Source organism: Ictalurus punctatus, chromosome 5 (assembly GCF_001660625.3).
Source record: "Ictalurus punctatus breed USDA103 chromosome 5, Coco_2.0, whole genome shotgun sequence".
Classification (NCBI taxonomy): domain Eukaryota; kingdom Metazoa; phylum Chordata; class Actinopteri; order Siluriformes; family Ictaluridae; genus Ictalurus; species Ictalurus punctatus.
Genome location: NC_030420.2, coordinates 12,311,164 through 12,330,640, shown reverse-complemented (window position 1 = coordinate 12,330,640; position 19,477 = coordinate 12,311,164). Strand labels below are relative to the sequence as shown.

At 37.4% G+C, this 19,477-nt stretch overlaps 1 protein-coding gene across 2 annotated transcripts in view; it reads left to right on the top strand.

Moving 5' to 3' along the window:
- The first annotated feature begins 264 nt into the window (after positions 1 to 264).
- lmx1bb (LIM homeobox transcription factor 1, beta b) overlaps positions 265 to 19,477 on the top strand; it is a 58,988-nt gene continuing 39,775 nt past the window's right edge. Inside the window, exons 1-3 of one of the 2 annotated variants that reach the window (XM_017467382.3) lie at positions 265 to 533; positions 873 to 998; positions 1,696 to 1,882. In XM_017467382.3, coding sequence (XP_017322871.1) covers positions 929 to 998; positions 1,696 to 1,882 — 257 coding nt within the window. In that variant the 5' untranslated portion in view covers positions 265 to 533; positions 873 to 928. The remainder of the gene's footprint in view (positions 534 to 872; positions 999 to 1,695; positions 1,883 to 19,477) is intronic. The other variant, XM_017467384.3, reaches the window with a different exon arrangement.

Below are 19,477 nucleotides of genomic sequence, written 5' to 3'. Positions count from 1 at the left end.
CTGCCTACAGAATTCTTCTAGGATTCCAGTAATTCCAGGATTTTTCTATCTATCTATCTATCTATCTATCTATCTATCTATCTATCTATCTATCCGTTGCTTTCACATTTTAGCGTCTTTCCCCGTCTTTTGCTGGCTCTTTGGTCTGGTGGTGCGCGTTTGGAGGCGGACCGGCTTTAGTTTGGGCACTCGGCACCAATCGCGTCCTGGCGGCAGTAAATAGGCTGAGAGTGACGCGGCAACTAAGGGGAGGGCGTATTCCCTCACTTCTACCTCAGTTTAGGGCTCTCCTCAGCGCTAGGGACCTGAATGGCACACTGTTCACACTGTGACATCTCAGACACATTTCCTTGGATATTTTCTCAGATATTATCTCTCATTCTATCATTGCTTCATATTTTCGGTGTGTCGAAGCAACTTTGAGTGCGCAGTACAGAACGAAAGGATCCTCCTATTGCAGTTCGCCATAACGCGGCAGGGATAAGAACTTTGTGCTAAAAGCGCGTCTAACCTCCAGCAGCCCTAATTAACAGGTGATTATCAGCGCGGATTTATCAGGTTTGATGTACTCTCGTCGTGCCTTTGTTGTTGTTGTTGTTGTTGTTTTAACCAAAGACAGGTTTTGATAGAACAGTAATGTTAACGTTGCTAACTGCACTGAGAACTTTCAAAAGTTGGCCATTTTAGCTACATGCACAATAGCGTTGAGATACTGATGTTGTGGCCTTTTATTGGAATGTGACGTTAGGGTAAACATGACGATATATATATATATATATATATATATATATATATATATATATATATATATATATATATATATATATATATATATATAAAAATGTATTTTTTTTTAACCGATATTGCAACAGGTCCTGAACTAGAGGACAGGCGCTTCTCAGCGGGAAAAGAGTCTCAGAGCTTAAGTATGTTGGACGGTATCAAAATTGAAGACCATCCGCTCCGGAAGGGACCAACAACTCTTGGAGTTATGCTAGGTAAGCCTTTGGAGGTTGTTATATGTAAACTAAACATCTCCGTGGAGCGTGAGTACAGGTTCTGCTTTATAGAATATGCAAAATGCTTATGTAATTTAACACTGTCCAATTATTCGCTATGCAGTTATCTCAGAGACTGTTCAAACGCCTTCTTGCATCCTCTCTTTTGGATATTATAGCTAGTGAAATGACTCTTAATTTATGGCAACATTACCTTAACTTATGCATTCTGTAAGTACAACATACAAATTGCGGATAATATCTATCCTATATGTTGTATAATTATTATACCGTGTTTATTTATGATTAATTAAATTTACCTAAACTTAAAAAGCCGTGTTGGCCACTAATTTATTTGTTGTAATATCAACATGCATAGAAAAAGAGAAAAGAAAAAAGAAAGAAAGAAAAAAGGTGCGCCCATCTGAAGCGCTATTTTAGTGTTGGCCTGTTTAATCAGAATCTTTTTTAATTTAGCAAGCATTTGTTAATATAATTTACTTACAGTTAGCATCTTAATTTTACAATGATTATTATTAGAACAATAAAAACCCGTTTGCAGCATGAGAGCAACGATGAGTCAACGTCGGCCTTCAGATCTAAATGTGCGTGCCTTTTCTGTGATCGATGCATTGATTATTTGATTTTAAAAAAAAATTTTTTAAAAGTAATATTGCGCGATGTGTTTTGTGTGCAGGCTCGGAGTGTCATCAGCAGGCGGTGTGTGAGGGTTGCCAGCGGCCCATAGCCGACCGCTTCCTGATGCGCGTCAACGAGTCCTCGTGGCACGAAGAGTGTTTGCAGTGCGCCGTGTGTCAGCAGCCGCTCACTACCAGCTGCTACTTCCGAGACAGAAAACTCTACTGCAAACATGACTACCAACAGTAAGGGCAGATGGCTTATTATTTCTAAAGAAAAACACCCTTCCAACCATTCAGTGGGCAACAGAAGTATTGTGGATTCTGTTTGCTTGTTTCAGTCGAATGTTTCACACACTGATCTCACTGGATGCCGTTTTTTCTTGCTTCTGATAATTTGGCCATTATTTCAATAGGCTGAATGAGCGTACTTGAGTTAGAAATACGGTTACTGTCAAGGTCGTTGCAGTGCTTCCAATAAGTGTTTTTTTTTTTTTTTTTTTGTTCTAAGAATTTTTGTTAATATTGTCGCACGTGAGTTTCAGATGTACTTAATTTCATATAGTTTAATGTAAATTCATTAATACAGTTGAACATTTTTATTTCAAAGTGTATGCCTAGGTTTGCTGGTCAGGAGGTGGAAGTTATTTTTCTGACCGAATACCGATTATTTCACCACTTGATCAGCAATAAACAGTCTGTCCGCAGATTGCCATTAACGGTAAATTGCTTATACACAATTTGCAACTATTTTAAACCGATTATTTTTTGTCTGTTATTTAAAACAACAACAACAACAACAACAACAATAATAATAGTAATAATAATAATAATAATAATAATAATAATAATAATAATAATTTTAGAACCGATAATATCTTTATATATATATATATATATATATATATATATATATATATATATATATATATATATATATATATATATTACAATTATATAAATGACAGTAGGCCCCACGAGGCTTATAGGCCTATATAAACGGGTCAACGATTTCCTTTTTTTTTCCGTACAGTAATCCATATATACTGTTTATTTTCTATCTATCTTGTATAGCCATCCCATTGTTCCTTAAATTGTTAGGGTGAGCTCTTGGCTAGGTAGCTAGGTAGCGAATTTGTGTAATCTGGGACAATTTTAGTAATTTTCTCCGACGTTTTTCAGTCGTGAAACCAAAATTTAGAAAACCATATTAGGGCGTTCTGAAATAACCCTAATGCTATCTAATCATATCAAAAGGGGGAAATAGCTATGATACTCATATGCCTATGTAATTTACTTTTAATTTAATTTAATTTAATTTAATTTAATTTAATGTCTCAAAATAGTTTCTTTCCCTGATGCAGGCCTAATGATTAGGAAATCTTACATCTGCCCAATTTATGCAGTCCAAGATTTATATGTACATTTTACTTATAATCTTTAAATGTAAACACCTGTTTTACTCATGTGCTTTAGTTTATAATTAAATTCAGTTTAATTACTTTTTAATTACGTTTCTTTTAGGATTATATAGATAGTGCTTTTTGCTGTTTAATTTTCCTATAAGCATTTTAAACGTTTAGATAATCAATATTTTAATGAAATACTCTGTAAGCCTATTTTAATTGCATTTTGAATAATAAGTTGTTGTGCATGCATTATCTTCTTAAGTTTTTTTTACTCCACAAATTATTTTGAGTTGTAGAATATGTAAAATGTTGTAACACTTTTCGACTGTGTATTATTAATTGAGATAATGTAAAGATGACTAAATAATAATAATAATAATAATAATAATAATAATAATAAATGAAAAACTAATTTCACCAATTTAGCCAAATATTTATTTGTATTTTTTTATTGTTAGGCCTGTTGTTACATGCGTATTTTGGAAATTCATCACAATTATGAGCAATATAATTCCTGGCAGATTTATACCTTTACGATTAAAATGAGCTAAATCTTGTGATTCACTTTACCATAACTTCCATGTTGGTGTGTTCATCTCAGTAATAGTACAACCACCATTTCGCCCACACGTTGTCTATAATAAGGTTTGGTGAAAGCAGTGTTTAGAGTAATATATTAGGACAGCAAAGCTAATTGTCCACATTACCACCCAACCCATCACATCTCTCACGGACATGTTGGCATTAATTATAGTATCAATAGCAATAACTACCTTACCACGTAGTCAAATATTACGCAACTGAAGTGCTAGGCCTGTAATTGTACTGGTTTTGTTTGTTTATTTGTTTGTTTGTTTGTTTACTATCGCGTCGTAAGCTGTTTGCTCAGATCGCTTTGTGTTATAATATCGCCAAAATAAGCAACAGTTTTGCAGTGCCAATACTGTAGGTAATAAAGCAAAATGTGCCGAACAGTTTGCGGGAAAGAGTAATGAAGAAGAAATGCATAGTAGTTGTTTAAGTGTTATAGAATTAGAGGTTTTAATACATCGCTGCGCATTTAGCGGAATTACGAGGAGCTCTCTCCTTAGTACCAGGCAATAAACAATAGACTACATGTATGGCATGACTTTGTAGTGGATCATTCTTCCAGCATGGCTAACATGGCCGTGAGCAGCGAGCGGTAACAGGAGGAATTTCATAGCTGAAGCTTTGCTGTCCATTGCCTTGGTGATGCTAGCAGTGCGGAGACTCGTCCACTTTAACTCCCGAGGGGTTGTTAAAGCAGGCTGCTGGTGCAAGGTGTGTGTCTGTGTGTGTGTGTGTGTGTGTGTGTGTGTTTTGCGTATATGTGTGGTACGCTACTGTCTGTGTGGGTTTATATATATATATATATATATATATATATATATATATATATATATATATATATATATTCTGTGAACTTTTTATGGGCCCAAATTTCAAGTGCTATTGAGGACAGCTGGGTAATAATAGGACAGAATAATAATAATAATAATAATAATAATAATAATAATAATAATATCTATCTCTCTCTCTCTCTCTCTCTCTCTCTCTCTCTCTCTCTCTCTCTCTCTCTCACACACACACACACACACACACACACACACACACACACGACAGGACACGCCATGTCAGAACCAGTGGGATCACTCACGAACACATGCACTCGCGTCTCTTCCACATGCTGCAATGTATTTGTTTATTTTATCCGCAGTTACCGACTACTTTGAGATGTAATTGGCACCTTTTTGACTTTTATTACATTCATTTAGGTTGTAGGCTTGTCATCCCGCAGAGCGCCCGTGGCTCAGCGCGAAGCGTCCTGGCCGTTTGGTTGGAACGCTGCCTAATGACATTCCAGCATCAAACTGATTCATGCCCTGTAATCATGAGCACCATAAATCACAACAGTGGGCAAACGGTCATATTCACACCTCTCAGACTGCTCTTTGCAGCGCCGCGCTCCACAGGCGGGATTTATGGTTGCGGCCCAACATCTCAGCTCATCGCTATTATGAAAAGAAAAAGTTAGCTACTAGACGACTAATAATGGAATGGAATAATAGGCTAAACAATTATTTATTTCGGCTGTTTATGTAATCTTGGTTTTGCCACCAGTTAAGTAGGTCTAATTGGGCTAATTTTTCATAGGAAAGAGACGGTGATGATTAGCGGCATGATTAATTAGCACTGTAAATGATAGTTACATTCTAATATCACCTATTACACTGACTCCTCCCCTGCGCCATGAGCGCGCGCTAATAGGAAAAAGGCAATTATTATCCTTATTTCTATAAAGTCCAAACGCATTGTTAAAGTTAAGTGCAGACGATTTAAAGTTAATGTAGGCTGTAGACCTAGGACTATTTAGTTAATATCATCGACAGCAAAACATGTTAAATTCAATCAAGTTTTTGTATAACGCTTTTAACAATGGGCATTGTCCTAAAGCAGCTTTAAAGAAATATATATAAATCCAGGATGGAGATTTTACGTGTATGAATTTATCCCTAATGAGTAAGCCAGGGGCAAGGGAAAAACTCAATGAGTCATGAATGTCAGTCTAAATAGCCTATAAATAAAAGGTGTTTCTCTGATCGGTTAAAGCGGCATATATTCTCAAAAATGACAGCGACTACCCTCCCCCATTCGATGTCTTATTTGGATTAATTGTTAATTATTTCGAATTAAACTCTTCATGGGTGGTTTATTTTCCTACATATAAATTTGTATATCAAGTCACAACATAACAAGAATAAATAAATAAATAAATAAATAAATAAATAAATAAATAAAATACTACTACTTCTAGGCCTACTACTACTACTATTACTACTACTAAAATAATAATAATAATAATAATAATAATAATAATAATAATAATAATAATAATAATAATTATAAATTAGAGAGAGAGAGAGGGAGAGAGAGAGAGAGAGAATTGCTGAGAGGCTAGTAACCCCTAGGAGAGAATTTTGATTCAGTGTTGTGACTGTGGTTAGTATCCCAGAGCAGTATTATGTGATTCAGGTTTTCCCTGTACCACAGTGCTGCAAAAATGGTTGGTTTACATCTGTTTGCATAAATTATATGCAAAGGGAGCAACACTGAGTTTACACACAGTTGTGACTCTTTCTTCCATCAATGATAATTTCATTTTTCATTTGTAGACATGTATAAAACTGATATTTAGTATGGTATTATCTGATACTGTTATTGCTATAGGTTGGGCTGGACTTGTTAGGTCCACAAGCATTTTTTCTAAGAGGGTGAAGCTGTGAATGCTGTTCCCTGGTGTGCTGATGGGTTTATTTTAATGCTGAGGGGGTGTCCTCCTGCCATGTGTTGTTTTTAATTAGCCCTGTTGGCGCATGGGACACAGTGTTAGCGCTGACGAGGATGGATTTAGGTGCTGGCTGTGTGTTTGTTGGATTACCAGAGCTGTGGATCCTTGGATCCTCCCAACAGGACACAACCAACTACACACACACTAGCCTTTTACCCACAATGCCCTTACTGTCAAATAATATGTCATTCCTTTATGCCCTTTTGAGCATTTTCCAATACAAGCTGTTACTGAATTAGTTAGTGAATGGAGCAGATCTATTTTATAGTAAAACCAGTAACTGCCAGGAAAGTTATACATGTATGAACAGCAGCAAGGAAGACAAAGAAAGGACACTGCTTTTAAGTTTTTACAGCAATAATAAAGTAATAAAGAGATAATGTAAGCGATATGAGTATGTTGATGTTGCTGCAGTTTGCTTCAGCTCAGTGCTCTACTCTGGGCTGCAGGTTGAGGCTCAGCTTGACTGTTCTGTGTCAACATCGGTCCAGTCTCTCTCAGCAGCATTAATATAATGCAATCATCTCTTGACTAGTCTTCTTGTAAATCTTCACCTATATGGCTTTTAAACCTGTTTATGTTACTGTGTTGTGATATATATATATATATATATATATATATATATATATATATATATATATATATATATATATATATATATATATATATATCTCTGAGCTCTGTTATTACTAAGTACCTTACAGATTGTGCTAAAAATTACTATGGTTGCTCCACAGTGCATTTAATATATGAAAAAAAAAAAAAATTGTATTAGTATTTAGCATACCATTTTGATTATATCTTTTGGCTTGGTCACAGACTTTTCACTTGGCCTTCTTTGATTGAATAGTTTTACATTTAAATTTGTGCACTGTTTGCATTAATTTAGTCAATCAATTCTGTTAACACATTAAACAGCAGGATTGGTACATTCACAATTTTCAGCACTACTTGTTTTTACAATAAATCATATCCACATTCATCTGTATTATATTGATAAAACTACTCATAGTATACCATTTTGGATAGCTGACTTCAAATTGTCCTCAAGATTTAAAAGATGTGAAATTGACAAATTGAATACTTATTGCTTTGAAAGTCCCCCATAGACAGTCTTTTGCTGGACAGCTTAGCAGCATAGAAAAAAAATTATTTTTACTGACTGATTGACCGACACACCATTGTTATAATGCAAATCCTTGAATATGGCTTGGGACATCTGTACAATAGTTAGTGGTACACCTAAAACATGGTCTCATATCCATTGACATAATCTCTGAGAAATGGTGCATGGAAATCCTCTACTTCCACTTTTCACCTGTTTACTATTATTCTGTGGTATATCATATGGTAGGATCGTATAGTAGGTTTTTTTTCATAAGCAGTCCACTGATTGGTCAACTGAGAAGTAAGATTGTAGAAAATGTACTGTAGGCGAGTGTGTCCCTGACGTTAATGATTTTCAATTTCCAGTGTTTTGCTATGGTTGTTATGCTAAACAAATTGTTGAAGATAAGATAAGATAAGATAAGATAAGATAAGATAAGATAAGATAAGATAAGATAAGATAAGATACCCTTTATTGATCCCATACTGGGGAAACTCCCTCGTTACAGCAGCTCAATTACAAAAAAAACAGATAGGAAAGAATACACATTAAATAGGAATAGAATTGAAATAAAGTATCTAAAAAATATATACAATAAGTATAGAAAAATAAGAATTAAAGTAGTAAAATAATAATAATAATGGTAATATGTACACTATGGACAACTCAATGTATGCACAGATGAATACAAATTTGAATATATACAGATGAGTAACACCTTGCTTATATACATGAATGGATAAATGGATTATTGCGCAGTTAACAGTAGAAGGGTGAGCAATGTTTAATTGCAGGTTTTATGCGCCTAGTCTTAATAGATAATGTTTTTTTGCATTCTTGTGTTCCTGCCCTCATATGATCATGAGCATGACTACCTTCCAGAAGTTTTTCTCAGATGGTACTGTAGAATGTACAGGGTGTCTGACAAGTGAGACCCAGCATTCCATCTCTTGCTGTGGTTCAGGCTGATGCAGTCCTAATGCCCAGGCTTCCAGTACATTGCTCGTGCACTCTGATTTTTCACAGGGATGCTAGAAAAACCTTGCATATGGGTACCAAGTTGCACCAGGCCACATGGCCTGGCCAGGTCTTGCTTTAGCACCCTACTCACACATTCTAACAGAACATGCAATGGCTGCTCACAGGGTTTGGGTGTAGCTCCAAGCACGGGGCTCACTTTGACACTGTCTTGTCACGTCCTCACAAAGTACGTAACAGCTCCAACACACACGCTTGCTCAGAGGCACATGTTAAAAGAGCCAAAACAGAAGAACTCACACACACAAACACACACACTCACACACAAACACACACACACACACACACACACACACACACACAGACACACAGACACAGACACACACACACACACACACACACACACACACACACAGAGCATCAGTCTGGAGCATGTCTGGGGTGTTGATATGAATTTGGTGACGAAGGCTGATTTCCCATTCTTTATTCTCTCTCTCTCTCTCTCTCTCTCTCTCTCTCTCTCTCTCTCTCTCTTTCTCTCTCTCTTTCACTCTCTCTCTATCCTTTCCATATCATAATGAGATTAGACTCTCTGCAGCAGTAGTGACTGGTCTGAGTGGCAGAGACCTGCTTGTGTATCCTAGGCTGACTGACTAAGCCCTCGTTTGTTTTGTCCTGAATGGAGGGTCTGGCGGAAGCTGTTTGCTCTAATCCCTTTATTCGTGTCAGGGGAGAAAAGAGGCAAGAAGAGGGTGGAACGGGAAAATGCTCTGGAATAGCATTGCAATGGCTGTGCCTTCTAAGCCCTCTCTCATAGCCAAGTGAGCATGAGAGAGATCTTATTAGACATACACACCTACACCTACACCCACACTCCCACACACAAATACACCCACACACACACACACACACACACACACACACACACACACACACACACACACACACACACACAAATGTCTATTCGAGTGTAGAGAGTAATTTAAAGATCTTACAGAACATAAGGAACTTAAAGAACATGTGGTGTTTGAAAGGGTTCTACACAATAGCATAAATTATTATTCATATATTTAGTGTCTGTATTTTGAATCTCTTTCAGACAGTGAGAGTCTTTATCTCTGTGTCAGCATGTGTGTGTATTTTTGTTTGTCCACATCTAAATGGTCTGGGAAGAACAGTGGCCCAGACTGAAATAAATATGCCCCTCTTTTCCCATTTCTGTGTACACGCAGCCCTTTTCATCTTGGGCTTAGTGTCTTCCATGCTACACACTTTCTCTATGCTAGAAGTAATCTTTCTCCACCTGGAGCACCCAACAGCTCTTTATTTACTCATTCAACTGGTTGGAAGTCTGTTATACTGAGGATCAGATGCACTGAAACCAATGAGATTACAGCAGCTGGACAGTTTTAGCTCCTCTCTTCGGCAGACTGGAGTACATCCTAAAGCAAGAAACACAGAAAGAGCCTAGTGACCCGAATTCATCTGGCCAAAGCTTATTTTCAAATATCAATGTAGACATTGGATTCCTAGAGGTACTATAAAAAAAAAGTTTAAGTTAAGAAAGTATTTTTGACAGAGATTAACATCTTGTAGGTGCTCTGAAGGTTCACAATCATGCATATAGCAAATGTCCCCACCTTGTTTCATTTTCTAAGGTCTCTTATGATACATACTACTTATGTAATAATACATACTACTTCCTATTAATAGAATCACTCTGTCTGAAAGAGACTGGAAGGCTCAAGAACAGGAAATGTTCTGTCCAGCCAAAGAAGAATGCTGAGTGTGTGCATCCGGGGGCAAATCCTAAGCCCCAACCTCAGCAGGCCATCAAGAACTCTAACTATGCCTCTACCATGGCCTGTGGTAATGGAGGTGGTGGGATGTTTAAATAAACTGAAAGAACAACATTTAGATCAGTGAGAACCCCAGAACCTCCAACATTTTCTAGCCCCAACCCTCTGGTTCATTTCTTTGTGGGGTTTGGGAATGTGCTGCCGATCAGCCCATCTGAAAGTGGACTAGGAAAAACAAATGCAAGTGCAAAACTGGAGTGTATTGTGTTTCAATGTCTCCCAGTCTCAGCGGGGCAGGGTGCCCCCCTGTGAGTGACTAAAATGATTTGTACTGTGGATCGACTGACCCATGGCAGCTTCAAAAAGCAGGAAGGGGAAATATTTGGAAGATAGAGCGGTTAGGAGGAGTGGAGGAGTCAACAGGAGGCAGAGTGATGGGAAGATGAGAGGAGGATGAGTTGCAGAGGGAGGAGAGAGGAGGCCTTATGCCAGTGATAAGCAATTTTACAACTATACAGATGTTTGATTTACAAAAGTGCTTGGCTGGAAATTTGGAAGAATGAAACACACAGGCCAGTCAAAGATCATTTGATACAAGAATGAGATCATAGGACTGATAGGAGCATAGAATTTTTCATTTCCCAAGTAAATTGAATAATTCCTCAAGTTAAAGGATTTTGTTTTTGTAGTGATGGTTGTTTTGGCTATGTTCTGTGTGATGTCAGCCTTAGTTCAGATCCTTGTTTTACCAGTTGAAAAAGAGTCGCCATCTTTTTCATGCCAGAAATATGGACAATCAAAAAAGAAGAAAAGAAATAAGGAAAGATAGTAAGAAAAGTAAGAAAGAGATACATCCTAGTCCTGAAAGGATGATACCAATCAGTAGTGGCCTTTTCCCCCACTCATTCTCCCTCTCTGCTCCTCTCCCCTAAACTCCCTCATCCCTCCTAGCTGCTTGCTGGAGGAAATTCCTCCACCTAGCAAGCAATGCAAAGTTATCTTCTTTTCTTTAGCAAAATCTGAATAAATCGATAATATGAATTTAAAATGATCTTCATTAATTCTAGAATGCCATATTGACAGACTTGGGCATCAATGACAGTGAGGCTAATTCATTCATTCATTCATTCATTTGTGCTACTTTTTTGTCACCTGCAAAACAAATGACACATAATGAACACTGAAGTGTGGAATATTTTACAAATAGAAAGAGGACCACCATCACAAGTTTATTTTTTGTATAAATATATTTATTACATATATATATATATATATATATATATATATATATATATATATATATATATATATATATATATATAAATATATAAATATATAAATATATTTATAAATGTATATTGCTTTTTTGTTTTGGCTTTAGATATACCATATATATAGACCCAAACTGATCCCATTTTGATAAGCTTAACCATTAGCTGGCCAGATGGATCAGGAATGCTAGCACTAGGGAAAACTGAGTATTATTTGTAGAGTTGTTTGTCATTTCATAGCAATATTGAGAAAAGCAGTACTGGCATTCTAACAAAAAAAAAAACAAAACAAAAACAGATGATTACATTGATAAATTTGTTGCGTTCTTCCAGCTTTTGATTTGGCACTTTTGTATCATCAGAGCCTAATAATCATTCCTCACCTTTCTTAGCATATAAATAACCAAAAAAAAAGGCATAAAGCAGTCCTTACATTTAAATGAGTGCTATATGCAGAGACCAATTCATCTCCCCACAGAGTGGCTGTCCAGTCCTGCTGTTTCTGTCGGGTGTGTGAGCATCCCGTTCTCCTGAGGTGGGCCTCTGTGTGTTTTCAGCCGTGAGGAGTGTTCTGTTAGCAGGGGAAAGCTATCTTGACCCCCATAGACTCTGAACATGAAACTGGAGATGGTGTGTGTCACTCGGATCTCAGCTGGAATGGCGGTGGTGCCATGACCCAGGCTGCACAGTACAGCATGTGGCAGGCTCCTCTCAGTCCGCCTTTCTGGTCTCTCTGTCTGTGCACAGTGGAGGAAAGGCCACCATGCCAAGCCACCTGCGGCTACACGCATGTCTCAAAAACACCTCCATCTGCACACTAAGCAGTGTGCTGACAACGTTGCTTAGCACCATGTTTTTCTCACTCTACACATAGTTTGTGAGTGTGCTTAGTGTAAAAGTTCTCTTACTTTTTTGCTTGGGGCCATTTACATGACAATGTTTTCAACTAAAAATGGAAAACTTTTTATGCATTTTGGCTGTTAGTTTACACAACATCATTTTGGGGACTGAAAATGCAAACTTTTGAAAACGGGTTTCAGAGTGCAAGTTTTTGAAAGCTATGCCGTTATTGTCTCCGTGTAAACATACAAAAACCTAACGTAAAGACTGTATTAAAAAGAATTTGTGAAAACAATGACGTCATGTGCACGCATATTACGTGTTCAGTATATAGGCATCCGTATGAGAACTTCAAAACAATGCGTGAGACTTTCAAAACTACAATGGCGGACTACAGGACTGTGTTTGTGACGCTCAAGATTTTGAGTTTATTGACACTTTTCCAGCAAAGTGTAGATTTACATCATCACTACTACAACCAGCGGAGACGCTTTTGTTATATACGACAAATTATTAACCCACATCTATTATAGGGCAGTCTTGCCCAGATCAATATGGCGGACACTTTGACGTGAATGCTTATGTGTGAAGGTGTGTAGTGTTTCATTACAAAGTGACATTGCCAACTACTGACCTGGCATGCATAATACAGTGTTTTTAGTCATTTCACGAATCTATGTGAACGGGGATTGTTTTGCCAACGTTGTCGTCTGTATGCGAAACTTTTTTTTTTAAATGCAAAGGAAAAACTTTTCCATTTTTAGTACATCGTTGTCATGTAAATGTTTATTTCTTTGGTTGTTTATTCCCTTTTTCTGACATGCTTTTTCTTAGGAATGTTTACAATATACTGCCTTGCATATCAGTTTGTATTTGTTCACCTACACCAAAATTCTATATACCTGGCTGTTTTTTTAATAACAAAAAAGTAACACATCAGAAGTCTTAACTCAGTTGTTTGTTATATATAACAACATTCCCATGTGTGAATAAGTTTTGCAGACAAAAAGCAGCTGGTAGGGTCTGTTAATGGTTTTTAGAAACCAGTATTTTAGATGTATCTAGGATGTCTTTTTCTGTTAGTCTATGTCTTTCACTTTCTGTCTATCTTATTTTTCTCAGTTTCTGTGAAAAATTGTCCAGGCTTTCATCAAAAGCATTTACAATATTTATCTCTCTTCTCTCCACACATTTACCAATCAAGCTTTCAAGCCCAGCTGGTCTATGCACAGTAATGAGTCATATCCCTCAAAGAATCATGGTAAACATATCATAATCACCATAATGACAGCACCTCCAACAAAGGAGAAAAAAACCTGCTTTATAGTGTTAAGTGCTGTAATGTTGTGCTATCAAATGGAGCATGAAGGCATGGATAGAGGTTTGTGCTTTCACTCTCAAGATCCTTTTCATGGCTTTTTCCTGTTGCCATTTCCCAACCTCCAAGCAGCTTCTTGTCAGTCAACCATGGACCATATTTGCCTTCTGTTGGTGGTCAGTGCTAAACCTATATACACTCTGGCCATATACATTTAATCACAGTGACAAATGATGAGTTGGCATGGTCAATTAAGAAATTGTAATAGTAATGCTTGTTAAATAGTTACATGAAAAAGGGGAGAAATATGCTTGAATGTGAATGGGTGGTTCACTTGGGGTGGGGAGCAGTTAGTTTTTGAGGGTTGGTGCCTCTCAGTGCTACCCATTTGGCTCCGCCTCTGATGTTGTCTTTGTTTTAGAAACCTGAGTAAAAATCTGTTCTGGCCCCACAAGGGAAAAGAACATTAGCTGAAGTATGTTTCTAATCCTTATTAACATTTTCCATAGTCATGCATGAAATATAGGTTTTGTACCATGTGTTTTTCTTTTTCTCCACATGTATTTTTCAAAAAGAGACTCACTTCGTGCACTGCTGTGCATTATTTCATTAGGTTTTAAATTCACCACATCTCTGAGAAAGTGAGACTGAAAATCTCTCTCTCTCTCTCTCTCTCTCTCTCTCTCTCTCTCTCTCTCTCTCTCTCTCATGTATTTCTTGTATCATGGCCAGTGATGTCATAATTTTTTAGTATTCTGTTGTTCCTGAGAACTTTGTTTTTTATACAAAATGAAAGTTTCGTTGTCCAGTAAGATGAAGTCTAACGAAATATATCATTGTCCAAAGTATGCCATCATGAGTCCACAACATTGCAAAGAAACTATTAGTCTAGCAATGTATATAATCTTAATAAAAAGCTTCCATTTTTATTTCATTCTAATTTGCATGATATATTGGAAAGAGGCACAATTTAATTGTGTCATTTCCTGTCTATTTGTTTAGCTGATGTTTTACTTTTTGACCACTATGATCACTTTCTCCCCTTCCTATTACTTTGTATGGTAGAAAAAATACCAAAATATGAGGAGCCATGAGAAAGTGGCTTCTGTAGGCAGAACATTGCTCCTATGACATTCGTATCATCTTTCATAGATTTGTCATGCTTAAAATCCCCTCTGTTTCAGATACTTCAGGGAAGCTATAAAAGTGAGTTAGTAGTTCTACGAATACTAACTTGCATATAATGGTGCATCACAGATTCCAGCTCCTGTTAGTGATGGTCATTAGCTGACCATCGAGTGCTAGTGCTACAGGCAATCGCCAAGTCCTTAAACAACTTTGAGGAGATGCAGAATTTTTTATTTGATGTTTCTGCATCCTTTTGGAGTGAAGAAGGTCCTGAGCTCTTCTCTTTGGCTATAAAGGCAGAACTCTGATATTATGCTGACGGCAATTCTGCCATGTTGTGGTGTTTGATGTTTTTCTGCACAGGAACCAAAGTCTTTTGAAGCGTGGGGTCCGTGCAGTCCAAGAGTGGTTCTGCTTATTGTTATATGTCATTCTCCCCTCAGCAGTGACCAGCAGGCCCTGATGTGCCCATAACATTTAACGGTGCCTTGGCAACCACAAATGGAAACTCTTACTTTGCCCCTGCAATCAATGATCGTTTGAGTCTCAAGTTGCATTTCTTGCTGTATTTTTTCCATCTCTGCTCCTTTGTTATTTACAGTAATTATTTACCCCCTTGTCTTTGATATTTGTAAGCAAAAAAACATGTGGCTCTAAAACAGGATAGCAAAAAATGTTTTAACTTATCAGGATTATTGATGAGATAAATAAAACAGGAAGGAACAACAACATTTATCTTAAGTAATGCGCAGTACCCTGTATATGCTGCATGTAGGAGCATGCAGGGAAAATGGAGGGGACATGGCAGAACGTGACTGGATGCTGTGGTTTGATGATATGGAGAAAGGGTGGGTGTGGGTACGTCTGTGTATAAATGTGTGTGAGAGAATAAGTTTTCACTGCAGGCCTTTGGGTTTTTTTTATAACAAGTTTTGGGTGCAGGGTCTGCTTTGAATTACTCACTGGGATACTTTAATGATAAACAATTCTGTCTTTGTGTCCCTTATTAGGGCAGCATTCCTGTTGAATATACTTTGCTTCCACTTTACTATTGTACTTCCATTATTCTATATGCATTCTCAAAATGTTTTCAGTTGCAAAGAAAATACCTGATGAAATGAGTAATGATTGTTACCTGAATAATGTAGCATGTGGAGAGCTGACTTTGTGAAGGTCAGAGAGAGCTTGCTCTGAAGTGAGCAAACATTCTTCAGCATGTTTATCATGTCTGAGCTGTCTTCCTCCAAAGAGAAAGTTGCCCTGCAGTGGAAAACCACCAGAGGCTGGTGAGTAATTGCAGAAGCGGCTGACATTTCAAAGCCCCAGTGGAATCACAGTTTCTCAAACACATTCAGGTGTTGGGCTGACTCCACAATGGCACTTGATAATTCTGCCATGCTGATGACATTTTAGAATGCTGGGGTGCCATTTTGACTACTGTTGTATTGATCAGACATGGCACAGACATGGAAAATAGAAGAAAGAATTTAATCAGGACTTTCCCAATACAGTGAGTTGAAATTGAAGGTGTTCATCATCTTTCCAGGAACAGGTAACAAATTGGTAGCAGTCTGGTCTGGAGAGCTAATTGACCGATTTATCCAATGCATGATTTGATTGTGATTCGATACTTGATTTCCATGCAGATGTCTTGCAGGAAACCCAAGAAGCACTAAAAGTGTCAAACGTAAGTAACCATTTATGTGGGAGATGAATAATGCCAACAGGTTCAAAGAGTCACTAAAACAGTGATATGTAAGGAAATAGTAAAATTAAACACTGGATTTATTTATTTATTTTTTACTTTTTATTTATTTATTTTTTTCCTGGAAAGAGGTCATTATTTTTTCCTTCTTCCACAGGTCATTCAGCAGGGACTGCATGCCTTTTAAAATTCAGTATTTTTGTTATGCAGAAAAATAAGAGACTTGTAAAAATAGTTTAAATGTAAAAATGCAAGGATGTCTATTCTTTTTCAGGGTACCTTTACCTAAATTCATAACATTGTCCCTTCGTAGGCCTGAAGAGTTGACAAAGATCTTGTTTTACAGTTTTTTTCTTTTCTTTTCTCTGCCACTGCACTCTATTTATTTGTCATTCTTTTTGTAATAATCTGCTACATGCATTCCATGACTGTGTACTAGAGAAAAAGCAAAGTCCTGACCTGGATTTAGCACCTGCAGCAGCAGATCATGCATATAATAGTCCTCTGCCAGCAGCACCAGTCGGGCCCTGGACTTGGTGGCTAGATATGCAGCATCTGTTCCAGCATTATTGATAGACCAGCCCTGGAGAATTTACAAAGAACAAAAGGAGAGCTTCGTATTAGTCATGCAATAGTAGGCCTTGCTATTCATATGCCATCTCCAACACTTCATTTGGCAAACAGTGTTTTATCTCTACATGTTGTCAACCATGCAGGATTAAGGCAGTGATCTGCCCTGTGTCATTGATCTTAGGCCCACCTTGGCTGCATGTGCACTAGCTTAAAAATCTTGAGCTGTCCGAGGTTGCACTGCTATGCTGTCTAAATACCCGGATTCTGGGTGTTGTAGGGGTTGCAGTTCTTAGATTCGAGGCCTGTAGATTCTGCTTGCTAGTGTTCTGTAGAAACACCACGATTAAACATTATTTTATGTGATTCATCATAGAAATATTCATAAATGATTACTTCTGTGATAACACACAAGCATGTGAAATTATTGTTGATTTATTAGAGCTTTAAGGCCACACAAACCTAAGCAATGCAACAGGCCCACTTAATGAGAATTTATTTGGAATAAGGATTGAATGGGATTTCTTTCAGTTGTCAGATGGAGCATGAGTGTGAGTGAGGACTGGACTGGTGCTGATTGATAGGTGAGGAGCCCTTTAAAATCTTTGACCCTGTATTTCAATCCATCACTTAAACTCTTTCCGTTTTAATTGGTATTTATTGCTTGTGAGATAAGTGTGGGAAGAAAGCCAGCTCTCTTTCTTACTGATCTATGGGGTGTGTGGATGTTGCTAGTGTTGTGTGATTATGTGAGTGTTTGGGATTCAGAATTGACTCCGCTGTCACTCCCCTGCTATCCCATACTGAGGTTGTGATCTCTCACATATTATTTTTTTACAGCATTTTTTCTTCCTTGATGAAAACGGCAACTTACAATGACTTATTTCCACATACAGTTTTGTGTGTGGAAATAGCATAATACAATGTTGCATATTTCCACACATATTCCTCACACCACATTTAGCCATTAGTGCCCTTCAATCATTTGGAATTTAAGGTCATGCAAAACACTAATTTAGAGTTATCTGAGAGTCTGACATTTTACAGAGAAGGTGTTTGTGGGATCCTCCCAACACAGATGATGCACACATTGCCGTGTAGTGGCAGAACATTCCAGACCCAGCTATGTCCGTTCTCAGCCTAAGGGGGCTACAGAAGAATCTAACTGCTTTGAAGTTGCAAATATTTCCCCTTCTACTGTTTTCTCTCTTGCACATTCTAAGTCTGTTCCCTCTCCTTTTTTCCTTCCTTATTTTAACTTATTGCCCTACCTATTTGTCACCTGTAAGAAGATGGTGAGGATGACGGATTACCTCTCTTAACATTCACTGGCTTTATTTTGCAAGGATTAATGACTATACAAGAGCTTTCTCTTAGCACAAACAGACAAATCGGGGCATAAATTAGATGACACTGACATTCCAAAAAGCATTTGGCCAACCACCAGAAAATTTTTGAACATGATTTTTAAAAGCTATTTTGATTTATTGATGGGCAGTGAGGGATTATGCAAGCAGGACTACAATATATATATATATATATATATATATATATATATATATATATATATATATATATACACACACACACACATATATATATATATATATATATATATATATATATATATATATATATATATATATATATATATATATATATATATATATATATATGATTATTTAAGCAAAGTGAACCATGGTTAATTCCAAAAAAAACATAATGTAGTGCTGTTGTTTTTACATGGTCATCATTGAGAAATATGAATGTTTAATCATGGTCTGTTATTATCTGCCTTGATTAACACCGGACAAGAGGTATATAGTTCAACCTATGCAAGAGCTATGGTTCCTTTTGGTTTTGTCAACTTTTGTTGTCAATTCGGAGAACAAAATTCTCTCTCCCTCTCTTTATTAATCATTTGACCTGTGCTGTGATACTCTGGTGGGGTACTTAGATGCGTTTAGCCACGTCTGCGTCTCTGGACCCGCAGGCTGCCTCCCTCAGTGCCCACACCAGAGCCTCCATTATTAGCTTTGGATCCAGAGAGAGTGGTGGCCATCTTTTTCACCCCGAGGGAGATCTGCAGCTGGGATGAGAGATGAAGACAGGCAGGAGTGGTGGGGAGAGGAGGGCTGCATGTGCTGTAATTACTCGATTGATATTCATTCCACAATAACCTTGTCACCACTCATTTGCATAAGGGCTGTTACCCCCTCACGGGGAAGCAGGTGAGCAAAGACACAGAAGCTGAGAGCCACAAGACTTTGGCTTTCTCTTTTAGTCCATCTTCAGAAAGGAGTAACCATGTATTTAAACTGGCTGTCTAATGTGTATGGTGCATT